The 21,742-nt window shown below is 31.7% G+C and overlaps 2 protein-coding genes across 4 annotated transcripts in view; both read right to left on the reverse strand.

The window, feature by feature from the left end:
* Positions 1-1,644, reverse strand: part of LOC130901854 (corticotropin-releasing factor-binding protein) — an 88,418-nt gene extending 86,774 nt beyond the window's left edge. The window contains exon 1 of one of the 3 annotated variants that reach the window (XM_057813487.1): positions 1,530-1,644. The gene's annotated coding sequence lies outside the window, so the exon portion shown is untranslated. The remainder of the gene's footprint in view (positions 1-1,529) is intronic. The other 2 variants (XM_057813488.1, XM_057813486.1) reach the window with 2 other exon arrangements.
* Positions 1,645-6,913: 5,269 nt separating this feature from the next.
* The window catches only part of LOC130901300 (uncharacterized), a 55,805-nt gene continuing 40,976 nt past the window's right edge, over positions 6,914-21,742 (reverse strand). The window contains exons 5-6 of the mRNA XM_057812540.1: positions 10,165-10,395; positions 6,914-7,050 (exon numbers count right to left, since the gene is read on the reverse strand). Of these exons, the coding sequence (XP_057668523.1) occupies positions 6,938-7,050; positions 10,165-10,395 (344 nt within the window). The 3' untranslated portion in view covers positions 6,914-6,937. The remainder of the gene's footprint in view (positions 7,051-10,164; positions 10,396-21,742) is intronic.

Below are 21,742 nucleotides of genomic sequence, written 5' to 3' on the forward strand. Positions count from 1 at the left end.
ATCAACTTGTCTCCTTCTACCTATCCACCTGCCTGGAAATACAGCATCGAGATATTCACGAACAGATCTCACGAAATGAGGAGATTCACTTTACTCAAATCAAATTATTCGGTACATTAGCAGGTATATATTTAGAAAACAAATTAATAAATCGATGCACTTTTACAATAATGTCAGAAAACATTCATCCCATAACTTATACTAGACAAACATTCATTTTTTATAGATAACCTCTTATCTACAAATATCGACAGATTTAGCATAAAGTAGTTTCATCAGAAAACAGAATGCTCTATACCAAAATGTTTTTCGTATTCAAGTGATCCATAATTTGTTTTCAAAGATGCAGTCTTTAATCAGGATCCCCAAGTAAGATCGATGTTTCAACAACATTAGATATCAATCTGGTAGAGATGTCAGGATTTCTTGAACAGATATTACTATATATAAATTGTCTTTCTTCTTCAAAATATTGGTGGCAGGTCGAAATATTCTTCTGTCAATAAATACATAATTTGGGTCTGTATTTTTGCTTCATCAGCCATTGGAATTATTATTATAAATTGTAATTATTTATTAAGAATACTTACAGAAGGTATTAAAATACAATTGTACATTTCTAATTGAACTGTATACTGTCGAACATCGTGTTACTTGCATAGTGCATAGGAAATAAATATGGAAAGTTTTATAAGTAGCTACTGAATTCTTTATGAAAATTAATTATAAGCAAAATACCTCAGTTGACCACTTTGAGAAAAAAATTATTATTCATAATTAAAAATCTTCCCTCTTCTCTCATAAAAACTATTTTATATTTTGAAAGAAGTAAAAAATAAAAACACAGTCCTCACATCTTGCAGATGCCGATGTTATGCTTCAAAAATCCAAGAAATATTCTCAATTTACTTCAAGAAGAAATAAAGGAAACAATCTATTTTTGCGAAATGACTTCATATTTCTTTGTTTCCTGAAATCAGAAGATGTATCTGTTTCATAAGTTTAAATTTCAAAAGTTGAATTACACAACAAACGGATACATTTCTTGGAATCATTTCGTAATATTATTCAATTCGGATAAATAATCATTTATAAACAAGTCTCAGACGTGTTTCATTTTTGCTTTAGCTCCATTATTAAGCCAAAATGCCTGCCTTCAACGACTTCATATCCTCAATTTCGCCACACCATTGTCTATCAAAACACCTAGGAGAAAAACTCAACTGGCCCATCGCCCTAAAGATGTGCACTATAGTGAGTATAGGTTTTTGCATAGATTGCTATTAAACACAAACTCAATTCTGAAGACTATCCCATTTTATGTAAAAAGAAGCCTCGATGTCGGCATCGACATGTTACATCAGTTAGTAGAAAAAACTAGACTTTGACTTATTTAAATAACATTTTATAGACTAGAGCAACAATGAAAAGGAGGATCAATAATTTAGAATTATTCATCGAACTTGTTATATGACAATGAAATACCTATATCTGTACATTCTAAATTATCAGGAATTATATTTAATTACCTTAAAGTAATATGTATTAAAAATCGCACGCAAACGATGACGTTTTCATTATCAAGAATTTTTCCACAATCTGTCGGGTAACAAATACGACGCGCAAAGTATTTGAAACTGGCTTGAGATTTGTTCCTTTAGTTTTCTCATGATATTCTCCTTATCATTTGTTTGATGTTAAATGATGACAAGCATTGTCGTAAGGATTTCTTATACAAATAAGTAAAACAAGCAGATGAGGTGAACAATGTTTATTTTGAAGGGTTCAAGACTTTCTATACTGTATCATACATTAACTGGCAAACAGTAATAAAAATTTCAATATTTGTTTACAAATTCTTGGTTAAAGTTATTAGCGGAAGAATAATAATTGATGATGCGAAACAGAAGTGGAACTTTCTACACAATTTGTATCAAAAATATTGAATGAATTCCAAATTATCTATTGTTTGAACGAGAAACCTTGACGAAACTCATACACTTATTGAAGACAATTTTATTTGTCGACAACATTAATCACCATGAAATGTGTTTAGTGCATTCACTGAAGGAAGGTACTCAGCTCAGCAATGGATCTCTTATGTTATAGTCCAATGTTGTCTAATTCCAGCTTTTCGATTTTTCCCTCCGGTGTCTTTTTTTCACCATCTTTCTACAAGCACTTCTTGTGAAACTCTCAATAATTTTTCTATTGCTATTGCTGCTCAAGTCTGATTTATGACTCGTGCTTCAATACTATATCCAAAGTCTTGGCTACAGCCACTATTTAGTATCTCTCAGTTATTTGCATATGATTAATTTAATTCAGCATGTAAATCCATTTATGCTAAACGTAACTTTCGAACAATACAGCATCGAATTCTTGCTTCAACGTTACGATTTCGAAACGTATTTTAGGTAGCTATTAACATATTTTAGGGTTGAGGTTATGACCGTGAAATGTTATATCCACCCGAAACATATGTAGCAGTGAAAGACACAATTTTCTGTTCCATCTTCAAATAGATGGCCTCATTGTAGTTTTATCATACTGGTGCTGATAATCCCTCCTGAGTCTAATTATTTCTAAATTGCTTAGCCATTTTATAAACTTAATAATTTTTTATTGTGATACTTTTTTACAGATTCCATCAAATTTCTTGCTAACTACCAAAAAAAGGCCAGGACAGAAAATCAGTTTTCTCACTAGAAACTATTCACTCTAAAGCTAATTACCATCGGTATCATAAATTATAGTTTCACATAATGATAAAATAAAATATTATATATAAGTCAATTTAGTAGTTTTTTCGCCTATGACAAAGTCTAGACAAATTTTTATTAGTACATAAATCATTCATGGCCTAAGAAAAATCTATGCTAATCGAATACACTTCTCCTTAATAACTCATACAAAGCTAGGTTGATTTTCCACGAATAGATTTAGATTGATAAGCATATTCTTAGAATCGAGAATAATATCAACCTGTGTGAATTTTCCATCTGGTTTTGAACATCACATTATCTTTTAAAATTAAATTGACCTAAAATTGATAAGATAAAAAATCATTGCCAACGGCAACAAAAGATATTGATATAACATAACAATACACAAGTACTTAATTAAGATCTTTCATACTTTTTATCCCATGTGGGAGTGCCTACAAAATTAAATAAGAATAGAATCTGATTATTTCTTTACTTCTATTTAGAGACTAGCTAGAGCTTATTCGTTTATCGAGTTGAATGAAAAAATACAGTAAAATCTGCAAGTTACCTAGCTCGATTTAATGACAGACTCCCTAAAGCAACCAAATCACTTGGTTTAGGTTCGTTCAGCCTGCCTTCCATACAATCATACACTCTATATAGCATCATATCAACTCTCAATAATGACAATATGTAAGTAATAAAAAATATTCCCAGAGTTCCCAAAATTAATGAAAGCTGCGCAGCTATATACGTTATTTTGCTCAATTATCCTAGCCTGTAGTACGAGACTTAGGTATTTTTTTTTTAATTGTGGTTTCTTACTCGTGTGGACTGTTGTTGACTAATAAGTAGGAGTCATCATTATCTATACCTATCATATTCGTAGTTGATCATAAATTTTCAAGCTGTAAATTGTGTAATGAAAAAGAGTTTGACTGATATATGCAATAGAAGCTATACTACAATGGTTTCACCGATTGCGCCAGAATGATATGCCTGTCTCGGGGCCGACCGTGAAAGTTCAAGTGGAGAATTTCACTAAAAAACTTATTCAACTTCTCTCAAAGCATCAGAAAAAATTCACATTGTCTTAAGAACATTGAGAGCTGCACTGTGACTTATGAAATAAAAAAGTCGAAAATGCTCGCCTGTTTATATCCAACTAGACCAAAGTATGTTTAAAAGCTTCTAAGGTCACTACATAAAAAAATTATTGATGGGCCTAGTCGTATCCGAGGGTAAAACTTCCGTAAATATTTTGCAAGCAGTAAATTCCTAGTAAAGTAAGTAAAGTAAATATATGGGAATAAATGGGTGAAGAGATGGAAAGAGAACCTAAGCGACGATTACCTTTCATTAAGTGAGTGAGTTCATGAACTTAACTTTTCTGATTAATGAATGATGAATATGAATGAAGCGTCATTGCATACAATGAAATTTCATTTAGAAGATACGGAGAAATAATTAGACGTAAAAATGATAGAAGAATGGTAGTCTGTCGAATAAACAACTTAAAGATAATGCTCTACTCTATTAGCATTAAGAAATAAACAAGTACACTAGAGTAGAAAACAGTAGACAGAACCATAGAAAAAATAAACTTTATCACAGTTAGTGATGAAATAATAAAGATATTTAATGAATATATGAGTAACAAGAGAGACAGAAATCGAAAGTAACTGCTTTCTGTTAGTTACCAAAAGTAAAATTCTAAATAATACAAACAACCGAACGATAAAATGAATCAACCTAAAGAACTAAGAACATCTAAACGCATAACATACAGGAAAGTGCTTCAAGAAAATAATAGGACACAGCAAATACAATATGTGGATCATATAAAACGACCAGCCAAAAAAACTTTTTGGTGGACTATCGAGATTAAAGAATCGAAAATAAATAAAAAATTGAAAAATAAATATGGAAAAAATTCTCATCACCAAGAACACAAGAATATTATGATCAAAGAAAAGTCGAAATAAGCTCATGGATAACACTTTGACAGTACTTCAAAACACATGACAAATTAGAGAAAAAGCTTAGAACAAAGAATCGAAGACGAAAAAAGAGATCCCTAAAAACAGATAATAAAAATATGGAATTGATACTTCAAAAATTACACAATACAGACATATTTTGCACATTTCAAAGAAGAAAATAATGGTTCCAAAGGGCGATTGCTGGAATGGCTATCTGTTACGAGTGTTTTATACTATTTTTTCTGTTTTGGTTGGTATTCACATTATTCATTCATAGAAAAATTGTTAGAAATATATATTAGAGAAATTGCACCGTAACGTAGGTGGTCGGTTGGTAACACTGATTGATGTTTGACAGTAAACTTTGGAAATATTATTTGAACTCAAAAGTTTCCTTGACTCAGAAAAGCGGAATGTCGGGTGAATCACTTCACTATACACCACCACCATTTGTTGTAAATAACATCTTAAAATTGAAATCTACTCACACATGACCGAATAATACATCGTCCAGTTAGTTGTCAAAATGAAACTGTTATCTAGAGATACCAACCCACTACAGAAAATTACCAAAAATCTTTTGAGAATTAGTCCATTCATATATCAAAATGCGCACGAGAATAACGTTGTTTCAATAACGAAACAGAGAAATAATACTCCAATATAATTTGAGAAAATAATAACAAGAAGATTATAGGAATCTACATGAAATGTATGTCAATGACAATTCTATAAATTCGAGCTTAGCTGTTATTAAGATGTTATTGCTTCGATTATTAAATAAAACTATAGACAAACAAAAAATGTTCAAAGATGAAAACATTAAAATAAATCCACATTTATTTCCACCTATAGTTGATTTTGGCGTCTGCTTTTGTATTTTGGCAAACAGTGGCACCTAGATACGAGATAGAGAAGGGTTTTTCCATTTATTTCCATGGAGTGATTAGCAATGGTTCTAAGAACAACAATATCATCTTCATTGGGTAACTTCTTAGACTAAAATTAGGAGCTGGTATCAACAATTATGCTTTTAAAGGTTTTGTATTATTACCCATACACATATATCCATGAAAAATTGGTTCCAATAAAAAAAATGTAAAATTTAATTATAGAAGATATAGTAAGGAAAGTCGCTGTAGATTAAAATTGCATATTTTTTTTTAAATGAAACAACCTATCAAGGATGCTATTGTAACAGTGTCTACGACATACCATATTAAATTTTCTCCGTATAACAAACTTTCTCAAGTCATTGAAATCTTTTTTATCACGTACAGCAAAGTAAAAAATATTCAACTATATTCTTAAAAAACAAATTATAATTGAATCTTACTTCTCCAAAACTTCGGCTTAGATTTGGCAGCTTTCAATATTGTTCCATTTTTAACCTACGCTCTCTATGCATCTTAAAACTTCATGGAACTTTTAACAATCTGCAATCAAAAACTTGATCGAAAGTTTATAGATAATGCAGACAATGGCAAGCTATTATATTAAACCATTTTTCAAAGCCCTGGTATTGAATAAAGATTAGGGTAAGTGTGTCCAAGGTATTATAGAGATGCTTACATAGAAATTGTTTTCTGAAGACTCTTCGTTATTGAGGTAAATAACTTGTGAGACACAGTATCTTTGAAACTAATATTTTCAATCCCTATACGCAATTTTTATTTATTCTTATCCAATCTTACATGACAAATATAGAAAATTTTCAGTGAACTGTTAGTCAGACACTTGACAACGCAAGGTGAACTTCATTGTTATGTGAACGAGTTCACTTATTCCCAACATAATGAAACTAGGACATTTAATAATCAAAATGATAATTATTTTGAAATTCAACTCAATAAAATTTAATAAATTTTGTACATAGAAATTATTTTTTAAAATATAACAATCATCCTTATATGCATGATTTGTTCTAAAATAAGACTCAAAGGAATCAAACTTTTACAAGAATTTAAAGCCATATATATATATATATATATATATATATATATATATATATATATATATATATATATATATATATATATATATATATATATATATACATCTTACATCTATTCATAATAAATTATGATAACTGTTCAAATGCTTGAACATTGAAAAATATCCAGAATGTTATGCACAATTTGGAAGGTTAGTTAGACAAAAATCACAAAATTCACCGACACATGAATAAATAATTTATTTTAAATATATATATATAAATTAATAACACGATATATTTTTGTATAATTCCTATTTTTGTAAATTTTCATTTCTAGGGTGCAATAAATCTATATAATCTTCTCCAATATTCGGCTTCTGATAACCTTCGGAACCTTCGAAAGGCCACTGCCTGTCGTAATGCCCTGAAAATTGTTAAAGTGAAATGGATGAATAACTTCAATTAACTCCACATAGATAAAATTTCATTTGTTCTCACTGCTAGTCAATCAAATGAATGAAATAAATTCTGTTTCATATTGTTCAACATAGAAATGTGTGTTAAATAGTTGAACAATTTTTCTCAAAATAATATTTATTGCCTAAGAAGTGTGAAAAACATATTATAAAATGAAAAGCAGCTGGGAGGGCTCAAAAAACTCTTGTAAGAAATCTTGATTTTTTAAACATCGATGCCTATTAGAACTTTACCAGATTTTCCTATCACCCCATGACATACTCGTATGTACCTAAAACGTTTCAACCTCAAATATTCCGAATATTCTACTAATGCAATACGAGTATATTTAGCTGTAATAATCCCAAAACAAATAATATTCATATGTTTTCCAAACATTAATACAATCTATTAATCATTTACCAATGAATGTGAATTCAGCAATCAAGTATTTTGACAAATTTTGTTTTAGTATTATATAATATATTTATATCGTAATTGCTGTTATCTAGATGTAGCTTTTCGATGTACAATTCACGCTCATTAAAACTTGAGAGCAACTACAATAGGTTAATTTTATTCAAAATATTCCAAAAAATATACTATAAGTTTTGTATTCGTGTTATTGCTTATGGTAGCCGACCACCTCTTGTGTTTATTCGAGAATATGAGGCCCAACAAAATATTTTTCTTTCTTGTCTGAATAGGCATCCACAAATGTATTTAGCAAGATTTCTACTTATTTCATTCAGTTTCTTTGAGAAATTGACGTTGAAGATTTGCCGTGCCTTCCCTAAAAACTAGATTTAAATCACATTGAATATTTGTGAGATAGAAGGCTGTCCAATTTGCAGCCAATTTCACAGACTTCTAGTGAAATTGGAGTGGTTTGTAGCGAAGTGCTCAAGCAAATATCGACCTTCTTCTGCCAATGTACCTTTAAAGTACTTTGTATTGAGCTATAGGATCGCAATATATTTTACTACATAACATTTCTTGGTAATGTTGTAATTCCATGCTTGATCAATCATCAAGATCGATATATGATTCCTTCTGGAAGGAAAGCTTCTGATGTCACTGAGTATATCACTGCCTTTCCAAATTGTTCTAGGATAGGGTTTTCCTCAAAATTCTTAATTGAATTTAGTTGAATATTTGTAATAGAATCATATAGGCTATATTATTCCTAAGAAAAACGATGTCGAAAAAATGATAATTCCTTAATCCTTATATAACTAAAATAAGAAGAAAAATTATTAAGTTTTACTATATTCTGTAAAAACAAGAATCAATTTCACAAAAGTATTAATGGAATTTCTGGAACCGTTGGAGATATTCATACCGAATACACTATTTACACTATCCCTACACTAACACTCACAATTATATTGTCTGACGCGCGTTTCGATAACCAAATTATCGTCTTCAGAGACTGAAGGTAAACAAGAACCTAATAACTTGACTTACCTGTTTTATACTGAATTTTTCCACCAACATTTTCCACTAAAATTTATTCAAGGAAAAATCTCCTTGGCGGGAATCTTCACATTTATACTAGTAAACAATAGAGTGGGCTGTAAGGAATTGGCCCTTTCTCCCGATTTAAGCTTTGCTTACATTTACCAATTTCAATGTTTTCAAATGCATCCAACAATTTATTATTGGATACATTTCTCAACCATTTTATATTATTAATACATATTTATGTCATGATTATGACTGGTAACTTGATTGGCAATACTCGATTTTTCGGTCCGTCTATATTTTAAATGAGCTCCGTGCTCTTTAAACTGGACAATGATAAATCTCTTAGTCTGCTCAATATACTTCCCGTCATAATCAAAAATTTGGTATATTATCCTTAGGATTACCCAACAATTATTTTAATATATTGTTGGATTTTTAAATCAATTTAAAACCCACTCTGTTAAATATCCCTTCCAATCCTTTTGTATAAACCGGATTGAAAAGTACCAGAGCAAAGTTCTCTTGTATATATCAAGTTTATAGATAGAAATTATCCATCTATAAAATTCACCTATGAAATGGAAAATAATGGACAGTTATCCATTTTTAGATACTTTAGTAATTAGGAATAGTAGTAGGCTAGAATTTGATGTATTTAGGTAAATCACCGCCATGTGCAGATACATTCCAGAGCTTATTTAAAATATACGAGTCGACGGGCCGAAAAATCGAGCATTGTCAATCACGCTACCGAGGGTGATAAGATTCAGTATAAACTGGCAAATCAAGTTATTAGGTTTCAGTTTACCTTACCAACATAGGGACAAAGAGTATATTCTTACATCTCACTCTATAGTTGTCTAGTATTGGAATGAATGTGAAATTTCCCGACGAAGAGGTTTTCTCACGGCAATTATTTTTCGTGAGTGGAGGTTCGTTCGTGAAAAATTAAGTATGAAATAGGTAGGTCCAGTTAATGGGTTCTAGTTTACATTCAATTTCTGTGAATATTGGAGTAGTGATAGTGTAAACAGTGTGTTCAGTATGTAATTGGATTGATCATACTTTCTGAGAAATGTTACTGAAATCATATTTGACTAAAATGAGGAGGTGATCGCTGTAACAATGTTTCTGGTACAAATCATACCACATTTTTTGAGAATGGTTTTTGAATGTTAGAGGAGCGCTAAAATGATAAACTTTTTTCAATGATACACTATTTCTTCAGATGCGTTACATACTTCTACGAGATTTTGAAACCTAAAAAAATTTACTATAGCAAGTATAGTTGGATTTTTTCCACCGAGCAAGTAGGAGCACTCCTTTAGAGCAAATAGTGTTATAATTATGTGATTTCTATCCCTAGTATTCTCAAATTTTTTTACGTTTACGCATAATAAATATACAAAACAACTACTCTCTAAGTATTCTCCATTGTATATCAAAATATAGTGTAAATAAAGATCCTGCCAAGTTTTTACTTTGGATATCAATTTTGCGTTTTTATATAATTGATACTTTCCATTAGGTACTAGCTTGTGAATTTAATATTGAAATTGAAATATTCTTGGAACTCGATTGGTATCATCAAAATCATCAAGATCTAGCTTCTTACATGGATTTCCACGGTTTCCATAAGAATACAATCCATAATTGAAATTTGAAGTGGCAATTTTTTTTAGTCCTTGTATGGAGGTTAATAATAGCGCCATTTTAGCTAATAGTAGAGCTTTGCCACCTAAAATGGCCAAAAATTGGAATCCCATTGGTATCACTATGAAAGATGCTGCAATCAGACCAAACATGAGGAGTTGGGAAAACATATTTTGTCTTCGACGATGCCGACCTGAAAAATTAAGGAATTTTCATAAACGATTCATGTAATAATTTAACAGTACTATTTCTAATCTTGGAAAAATTAATATAATGTAGATACAAAATATTTTTCCTATTTCTTTTAAACGGAGGCTGTAGAATATCGATTTATTCCAAATTGTAGAAAGTATAGGAACAATACTTGATATATTGTTCATAGAAAATAGAAATTATCACTTGAAATGTAACTAAAGCAAAGCTCTTGGCAAACTATAAATGAAAAATTGAAGTCTTCTTATTCTATAACTTATTTTATAATTATTGATTCAACTTTCACAGGATTCTACAGGAACTATTTTAAAAATTTATGACTCTGTTTAAATAACAAAAGTAATTGAAGAAGAGATTGAATAGCGCAATTTATTTATATTAAGAAAGTAATAAATCTGATTTAACTAATGCACAATGAAGAACCAAGAAAGCTATGCCAAGCTGAACCATTTCCTTCAATAAAGCATTAAATTGAAAGTTGGCTATAAAACATACTACACCCTAAATATTCTTATGATGTGAGTAGGGATTCTAGGAATAGAAAAAGCGAATTAATTGATATAATGGGACCTGTGGAAAGATAACATCAATTTTATATAAACAAATTCCTACTCAGACTTCTGTACATCAAACACTCATGTACATCAAACATTCATGAGATAGTAAATCCGATTCATATACTCCAAGGAGGAGAACTTATATAAATTGAAGAAGTACTGTTAGACCGATTTGAACTTTGATGACGACTATTATATTATATTATATTATATTATAGGAAACTGATCTGGATCCTTGAAGTTTGACTTTAACGGCCGCAAAATTGTTATCAATGAATTGGCATTATGACGTCTCTAAAATTAAGAGATAAATTTTGTGCCCACTTCAATGTGGTGTTGCCAATACCAACTGATTCGGACTTATATCTGGTTAGTTAGTCGGTAATCACATAATTACAGGGCGTTGTTGTGTTTCAATTTTATCTCATTAGGTTTTAAATATTGGTTCCTTAGTTGAAAATCAATTCGGCATTCAAAAGACAACCACACTTACTACAAATTTTAATTTTAAATTTTGAACTTTTCGATATCCGCCTTGCTAGTTCTTCGAAAAGTCATTCCAATAAGTGTAGCCACACCATAACTACTCTAAATAAATGTTCTATTCATGTGAATGATCATAAAACTTATCAATTAGAAATTTGAATCAATTTTAAATTTTTCTTATCTATTTGGCGATAATCACTAGTTTGACCGTCCAAAATATTTTTATGTATGTATTTACTTTCTATTTCCGTCAATAGTTTAACACGGTAACGTTCCGTGAGAACTTGTCCCATTTTTTAGCTATACATCTACTGAAGAATTTGATTATTATATGAATTGTTTACACAATCCAATAATAAGCAACAAAAATTCGGATATCTATTTCTCTCTCGTATGAAACTTGAACTTTCTACGATGGAGACAAGCCCTACATTATAAGATAATATCTGTTTGATATCTTTTTGAAAATTACTTTCTTTAGATGTCATAAGAAAAATTTTAAGCCTCTTGAGTTGAAAGAAGTGGATCAATACCTACTCTAGCCTAGTAGATCACTAGATCTAATTCATAGAAATTTTTTTTCTTGAACTAAAATGCTTAACTGGATCCCTTTCACTGACCGAAGTAGTAGCACAATGCTGTAATATTTATCGATCTGAGCTAATTATTCCTTTCTATTAATATTGAGTATCTCTAACAAGTTAAGTTAATTAATTTCCTAATTATGGATATATATTAATATTCGAAAGCTAGGAAAATATTATGAAAAAGTATAATCAGGTATTTAATTACCACAACCACACAATTACAATAACCTTTTTCGCAATTTTGCATTCACTCGGCTGCGCTGCGCTTCGCCTCGCACCTGCAAATATTGCTCGTAAAAAAAATATGCACTTTTAATCCTTATAATATAATAAACTATTATATACATAATATACTGCGTAACAATGGAAGTGAATATTTTTTATTATTCTAAATTTTCCATCCAAAAATATTCCTAAAAGAACCGCAGTTGATGCATGCATGGACACAAATTCCCAATTAACTTTTTCGCATGTTTTTCTTTCTTTCTGTTGTTATTTCATTGATAAACAAATGAACGAATTTGGTTTAAAAATGATATGTCTTATTCTCATAGCGGTTTTTTTACTGGCTTTAATACTATTGGTGTTAGCAATAATGTAGTTTATTTGTATTATGCCTTCACGACGATTAGAACTAGTGGAGCTAGAGGAATTGGAACGTTGAAGACATGAAGTAGTAGCTTAATTGAAAGTCGCTATATGACTGTACACAAGGGAGAGGACGAAAAAGAGTCACATCTCATGCTTAAAATCGTTAAATAGTGCCTTACTGCAAGAAGAAACTGAAACTGAAACGTTAAGTATTAATAGCTTCTTCAGGCGAGCTACTGAAAGAGAGATTTCTAGTTATTCTGTCGAAAAATTGGTTGCATTTACATAATTTAGGATCAAGAAGACATGCAGCGTGAATGGAAATATTGTTGGAAAATTGACTACGGTGAATAGCACTTTTAAAACAGAAGGGAGAGAGATAAACGGAGAAAAGCTTATTAAATGGCCTCAAACACGCTTTTTAGATACACCTTAATTTGTGTTTGGATAGGCATCGTCGCGCTGATTTAGTAAGGCTAAAGAGCCGATAATTACGTCATCTTCGTTGAACATGTTTGGACTGAAATATTGCACCGACTTCTACAGCCTCTCCATACTTCACAACAAGCAATTTGGGAAGCAATACCTCAACACTTTATCAATATTGACTCTACCAAAGAGCAGCAGTAATGTGAGCGAGAGACGTTCCTTTGAAGTTTTAAACTGTTGATACGAGGGCTGCTGGTGAATTTGTGAGATAGACAAATAAAAATTCCATTCCGATTAAGGTACATTCAAAACATGTAATTTCAACGCATCAACCGATTCTTCAAGTGTAGAAAAATGTTGCCTTACAATTTAGTTTTGGTCTGAGGGAATAGTAAGGAGTCATTGGTTTTCAAACTAGCAGATGGAAGGAAGGAAGGACTGTACGGAAGATGACCAAAATGTGAGTAAGAGCTCGTCTTGTCGTGGTAGAGAATTATTCTTCTTCTGCGATTTGTTTCCTTGATTTTTTATGGCAAACAAATGCTGGTGTACCATTCGGAATCGAAAATTCTACGTTACTCTAACGGAACAGTTGCAACATGTCCGGTTATTCCGAACAAATAGACGACCATTTGTGTGTGAGTAGAAACATTACCCAAGTATGCCTTAATCTCACGGTGTCATATAACGATCATGCAATATCAGTTTACGCACAGTATCGATGTTTTCTGGCGCAGTAGCCGACTTTGGACGATTTTCACGAAATTCATCCTGTAGCGATGAGCGACCTGGAAAATCAGCTCAACACTGTAGCTCGGGATAGTGCTTCATCACCAAAAGTCGAAACCCATTGATGAGTACACTGCTAATTGTTTAATCGACGTCGAAAGTCATAGAAAATTTTCGCGATTTAATTACATTTTTAACCAAGATAAAGGTTTCAAGTATCTGTCAACAACTAAAATAGTCAAACGTTATGGTGGCACATCAGTGTGGCCATATCTCAAAATTTAAGTAGCAGCCCTCTTATTGCCGATATACAGCATACAAAGAAGATGAAAATTTTATTTTGTGGTCGTCTGAATCGGATAAAACTATATCAATTGGTTGATGCAAATTGTTACAATAGAATACAATAGATCACTCTGTATTATATGAGAACTTTGTGGTCAGAAAGAGTCAAATCGACCTTATAACATCTTCTAAAAGAAACAAATTTGTTGCCAGATTAGTGCGAGATAAATAAAACTATTAAATCCAATATACCAGTTCAGAACTGTCAAACAAATAGATATATAAGCTTCTATTTGTATTTATGTAGAGGCAAAACCGGAAACTAATAAATTCAAATGTTTCAGATCGCCCTTTGAACTTCGGTCATCGAAGAACTTTCCCCTCTTCGATTAAATTTATGTGAAAAGGTATTTTGACCATAAGCAATAATAAGCACTATTACTTCCTCATAAAATAAATTGCTTTTGTATTCTCATCAAAAGTTCGCAGAAGAACTTGAGATGAAACAATCGCGTGAAATTTTTCCATTTAATCATATTTTCATAAGGAGGAACGATGATGCGCGTAGTTGAGTCTTAGAAATTCTAATCAAATTTCATTGGTACTCATCTGCTCAAATGTAAAAATGGAAACTACTCCAAGAAAAAGTATCTCATATTCGTTGAGATTTTTTGCAAACCTGAAGAAGTTATTTCGCAATTAGTTAAAAACTTATCACTTAGGGAGGTTTTACCTACATAATTATATATAAACCGAAAAGTTCCATACAGTAAAAAATTGTTTATCCAATTATTCTAATTCGTAAATTAGATTTTTTCCAATAATAATTTTACGCACATCAAATATCTTATTAATTTGTTGGATACTAGAAGTAAAAATACTACGATTTCAGTCCTTCTACTTGAATAACAATTACATCAAAATGTTTCTAATACTCTAAACTTATCCACCGTTAGAAAAAGATCAATTATATAAATTTTTAAGGGTAGTTTAACGACCTTTATTATGATAGAAAATCAGGTGTTCCATTAAAAAAAACTATTGTTAGCATCACTCGAAGGCTAATCATATTATAAAAGAACTAACCTACGGCTTCGAGTCACATGCAATTATTTGGAAGATTATTATTCGCAGAGACGGATTTAGGCTTGCTGCTGCCCTAGGCCGCGTTCGATGAGTCGATCTTAATAAAATGAATTTCATTAATTTTTATCCAAAATGTTTATTTCCAGATTACCTTAGTGTAATTTGTGTTATTTTTCTGGCTTCTTTCCACGCAAAATGTCGATAAACTATATATTAAAAAAATTTATACAAATTCAATACAAGTCCGTCTGACCGTTCTATCCGGCCGATTTTCTTCATTTTTTTAAAGGTATTTATGCATAGATTTGTCATCAAGTATTGAAAATCACTCAACTTTCACCCTCCACAAGTTTGCGACTTTTTCCCTATAAATTTTACATGTTTTCAAACGTTCGGCCTTTTATATCTCTTTTTCTAATCGAGATATGTTGATCATTTTGGTGTAACACTCAATGAATCAAGCTATTTCATTTGAGATATCATATGACTTGTAATAGTTCACTTTTTGTGGACTATTACTGCCGTATTGAAGGTGATGGACTAAATTACATCCGGACGGAGCAAACTAAATTGCGTGTGGAAACATATATAGGCATAACAGATGCTTTATGTGTGGGAGCTGAGAAGGAAAAGTTGAGAGTGGATCGGATTGTAGTTTTGCCTTAATCTTTTATTGGGAGTCCAAGAAATATGATGCAAAATTACCAAGATGCTATGGCATTAGTGAGAAAGTTCGGTAAACCAGACCTTTTTACAACATTCACTTGCAATCCCAAATGGTCTGAAATAACTCAAATAATAGACCAGATATTGTGGTACGAGTCTTTCATGCTAAAGTGGAAGAATTGATACGACTTTATAAAGTGGAGATCTCTGGAGCAGTAAAAGCATTTTTGTACACTGTGTGATTCCAAAAACGTGGACAGCCCCACATTTATCTGCCCAGAGGACATTGACAAAGTTGTATCTGCTAAAATTCCCGACCCTTCACACAAAGAACTCTATGAATTGGTGAAAACTTATATAGTACATGGATCATGTGGTCATTTCAATCCTTCTTGTTTGCAAGGACGATGGAAAATGTAAGAAGGATCTTCCAAAATCGTTCATTGATGAAACAAAAGAAAATGTGAATGGCTATCCACTTTAGTGTGGAATATTTAAATGCATTAGAGGAGAGTTTGTTGATGTTACTAATCAGTTCATCGTTCCATATAATCCATTGTTCCTGCTTTATTGCCGCGCTCATATCAATAAGGAAATCTGTTTGAGTGTACGCTCTATCAAATATATAATAGATCTAGTATATCTATAAAGGTCATGATTTCTGTAATATAGAGGTAGCTGCTGGAAATGATACCCTTAATCATGATGATATTAATATATTCTTAAGCGCACGATATATTGTGCCAAGTGAAGCAGCTTGGAGGATGTTTGCATATGACATGCATGATCAGTCACATACAGTTGATGGCATGGTTCAAGTTAAACAGCAATCCTACTACAAGAAGTCCTTACATTTATTCTGAAACGCCAGTCTACCATGTATGGAGTAAAAATCAATGGCATAAACGTAAGATTTATAACAAAACAATAGACCAAATGTGCAGCGTCTCACCTTCCGATTCAGAGAGGTACCATCTCCGTTTACAATTACTTCATATAGTAGGGCCTACAGGCTTTGAAGATATGAAGACCTCCAAAAATATGACTTATCCTACATTTAAAGCAGCCGCTATAGCCCGAGGATTGATATTGGATGATTTAGAGTGGCAACGAGCTTTAGAAGAGACTTCTTGCTTTCAAATGCCATACCAACTTCGTCAGTTATTTACCCACATATGTATATTTCAGTGTCCATCAAATGCTTTGAATTTATGGAATCACTTTAAAGAGACCATGTCGTTAAAGAGGCCATCTCTGAAGATTTCTTTACATCTTACACAGATGAGGTAGCCTATCAACTAGCTTTGTGCAAAACATTTCAGAAACGCTGAAATTGCATGGTTTGTCTCTGTCATCCTTTGATTTAACTACTATTGACAATTTACCTCAAAGTAGGGAGGAAACTAGAGAGGAAAGAGTTGATGAGCTAATTCAGATAGACTCAGCAAATGAAGAACAACGAGTTATTAATGAAGTTCCAAACTTAGTCCACAACACAGATGAATCTACAAGTATTTGTAGGGTATATTTTATAGATGGACCAGGCGGTACTGGATCTATTTGTCTATCGGTGCTTAATTTAGAGCTGCGTCAATTTAGGTTAGTTGTATCAGTAGCATGGACTGGGATTGCTGCTATATTACTTCCCCATGGTCGTATAGTTCACAGCCGATTCAAATTTCCACTAAATTTACATGAACATTCTGTATCTGGCTTGAAAGTAAGGGAGCCGCCATAATTCATTCCGCAATGTTGATCATTTGCGATGAGGCACCTATGGCCAGCAAACATTCCTTGATGTGTGTTAATCAACTATTGAAAGATATAATTGGTAATGATGTTATTTTTGGTGGAAAAATATTCATCTTGAAAGGAGATTTTCGGCAAGTGTTACCAGTTGTACAAATTGCACAAACCAAGAAAATTTTGTTGGTGCACTTTTTTTTTCTCTCAAGTCAAGTTTACTGTTTATTCAGTGTATATCCATATAATATTTCTCATAAAAATTTATTAAAACCAATTTTTTAAATGGATTGTCTTCACTTTTTTCATTTCTAAAATTCTGGCATATCAAAAATTTTGGAGACCTTCAAACTATGCCGCCTCACGGGCCTAGGCGTAAATCCATTGCTGACAACAAATATGAAAGACTAAGTGCAACGTTGTAACGAATTTATTAATAGAAAACTGCACGAAAGAACATAAACAGTGGCTCTCGTTTATTATCAACCGCCTCCGGACTGGAATTTTTGGTAAATTAACTATAAGTTATTTCCTAGTATATAACACATTATATTATTGTTATCATAACACAAAAAATTATGTTCTAGGATGATTTATTTATAATTTTACTAAAACTTTAGCTGGAGAGGAAAAAATTTTTGAGAAAACTATTAAAAAAGGTTAATGGTCTCTTCGAAATTCTGGGTTGAAATTACATAGTTAGCAACTCACATCAATATTCTGAAATTAATCATCTTAAGCGGTACAATCAGTAACAACAATTTACACGACTTCGTAATTAAAAGAAAATTATTAGATTTAGTAGCACTTCAAGAATCATATGGACATTAGAAAAGTACTAAATTCAATAATGAAAAATTTTATGTGCCTCTTAAGAAACTTTTAACCCTTAACTACTACCCACCGGGTCAAAATGATCCAAGGCATATTCACTTGTGCTGTATCTGGAGATCTAGGGGAAGGGAGAATGCGTCGTGTTACGTGTTTAGTATTCTCAACTAACCGAGCGTTGTGACGAACAATAAAATATGGAGTGTCGTTGCGTTTATAGTTTTTGTGGCTCTAGTGAATCAGATTGACCCGGAGATAGTAGTAACTTAAGTATATTTCCATATGGAACATTCTATTTCATATCTTATTTAATATCTATATGCAATAATAAGTCTCTACATAAAATATTTTATATTTTGTTTCCACATTATGGCAAGAATAATACTCGTTGACGCCTAATTATTACAAATAGTAAAAGATCTGGAATCTAAAAAAGAATCTGGAGAAAATAAATTGACTTTGAAGCAACCATAAACCAGCGGCACAAATGATATTGATTATAGACGTGTTGCATTTGAGCTAATTTTCAACAAGGGAAACGAGAGCGAAAAGGACTCTGGAGAATATAGAAACACGACACCGATAGTAAAATCGAATATAAACCTGAGGAATAACATTTCGGCCAATCATAGTCATCATCAGATGATGAAAAAATGGGAATCTCGAATATTATTGAAATACTTTCGGTTTAAAAGTTCCTGCACGTCAGAACCGCCCCTTATGGGATCTAGAATATTTAAGACTTTTTATCACGTACTCCAGAATATTGTTCTGCACACAAATGAAAAAATTAGGACTATGCAAGGACTGTACACAACGTTCAAGAAGCTTTAAAAAAGCAGGACAATATTTTTACATGTCTTTATATAACAGAACAGAATATAACAGATAAGTTCTAATAGAAGTATTTTTGGCATTTTATATTGGCTGGATACTTTTAAATCCGGACACGAAGACTTACGGTTTCTATACGCTACAGATGGGACTGGTAGCGTTTCTACTTCTTACTATCTTGTCTAAGATTCAACGATATCACTACTAGTGCAGTAAGAATGAAAATGGACAAATTGGCTGCAATTCCTGAAATTTATAATGAATTTTCTCCTTGATGTATTACTCGTTTTATCATTTATTTTTTAATGAATAGGTTAATTTTTGAGCAAGCTGTTTTTTATCTAAAAAATAAAAAAGTGGGTCGAATTGACCCGCAGATAGTTCTAATGTACAACTCTTGGGAGGATAGCATTTGAGGGCTAAGTATTACAGCTTTGACAATAATGGGTGAAAAAGCGGTCTTAATGGGCTTTAAGAGAATTTCGAGAACCGATGGTGATATTCATACGAAATACAATATTTACTGCTACTACTACACCGACTGAAATTTTCAATTTTGAAACATGGTTCTGAGAATATAGTTTATTCTTTCCGAAAATGTTAGAGTTAAATCAACAATCCATCTGTTTCTCTATCTCACTGTCTATTATGTAGTCATAACATTTCCATGACTGATACTGATCATTTCTCCTTTAAGTATATGAAAGATTTTAGTGAGATTGCAAATTATACCCACTTTTTATGAAGAAAAAGGAAGCGTCATGAACGGCAACTATACTTAACTTGCCCACCTACTACAACGTACAAATGTATCTTCATAAATTGATTAAGTGAAAAAAAAATAGAACGAAAGAAATAAAGATGTAATATATGTTCTAAAACAAGCATCAGATGAAGTATAAAAGATAATAGCATTATGTATCCATCCTTGGAACCCTATAAGTAAAAACCTTCACCTATAAACTCGTCTCCAACGACAACCAAAGACATGAGGATTATCACATTACAGCAATGAGATTGCTCAGATGCTATTTCAGTTTTGTTGAATATCGTATTTTGTATTACGAACTCGACAAACTCGTTTTATTCATCCGTATAGAGTTATATAAAATAGTCTGTGATTCGAAATATATTCAATAATTTAATAAATATTTCATTAAATTTGGACAAAGCTGAGACCCGTCAAATAATATTTCCGAAAGCGACTTCTAACTTACAAATACAAATAGCTGTACAAGGGTTACTACCTAAGTTTTAAAATAGAAAAATAAAAACAAAAGTGTATAATTGGATTTGGCTTCATTTTTTTCAAAACATTCTTCATTTAAATGTACAAAAACGTTGACCTCGAAATTTATTTTTAATCTGCGGGAATAAGAAGAAATCATTGGATGCCCAACAAGAGCTGTATGGCAGATGGTCTATCAATTCGATGTTTTGATTGTTCAAAAACGTTTTTGTTTGAACTGATGTGTGAAAGCCTGCATTGTCAAATGCTGATGTACGATTCAGAATTGACCCTTCTACTTTACTCCGAAAAAACAGGCGACCATTTGCTTCGAAGTGCTTCGTTTATGAACTTCTCTAATTTAGCTCTTATTGAGAGACCCTAACAGTCGATTGTTGTTTAGTTTCGGGTTCATATGCATAAATCCATGTTACGTTTGTTACGATCTTATAGACGTCTTTTGATCCACCACGATTGATTTTTTTCTTTGCATCATATTAGTTTACGCATAGTATCGATGTTTTCTGGCGCAACAGCTGATTTTGGACGATCTTCACGAAATTCATCCTGTAGCGAAGAGCGACCACGCTTGAATTGAATCCAGAATATCAGCTCAATAAAAGCCTCAAGGAATTACTGAAAGATAAGGCAGTAGTTTTGTGAACAAATTATAATATTCTAGACAAAAACTACATTCTAGAAGAGATGAATCCATTTTTTGATGAACCTACAATTATGATTAATGTATCTATTATGTCTGATGTTCGAGATACATGTCATCATAATTCAATCAAGACAGTGAATCATAATTGTAAGAAGGAATTCAGTCAGTACCAATAGCTTATTCAACCATTTTAGAAGGAAAGTGTATTAAAATATAGAAAAAATTGTTTTTTTTTATGAAAATATAGAGAATACAGCTTGAAAATATGTGCTGATTTGAAAGTTATAACAATTTTGGGTTGGCATACTAGATACTGTTATTAGATTTATAACTGGGATACTAGATATACAATATAGGTATAATCTGAAGGAAAGAGACACGATACGAAACAATGAAATGCCCAGTATTTTGACAAAAATAACCAAATTCGGAACAAATAGTGAATGATATATTAGAAGCATACAAAAAATTAGGTTGTAGAACATCGTTAAACTTTTCCAATATTTTCATGGTGTAGTGAACAATGAACAGGAAATAAAGAAGATTAAAAAATTATTTTATGCTAGACGATTACTGCTGGTATTTACAAAGTGAAGGTCCTCTAAAGCACA

This window comes from Diorhabda carinulata, chromosome X (genome assembly GCF_026250575.1).
Source record: "Diorhabda carinulata isolate Delta chromosome X, icDioCari1.1, whole genome shotgun sequence".
In the NCBI taxonomy this organism is placed as follows: Eukaryota; Metazoa; Arthropoda; class Insecta; order Coleoptera; family Chrysomelidae; genus Diorhabda; species Diorhabda carinulata.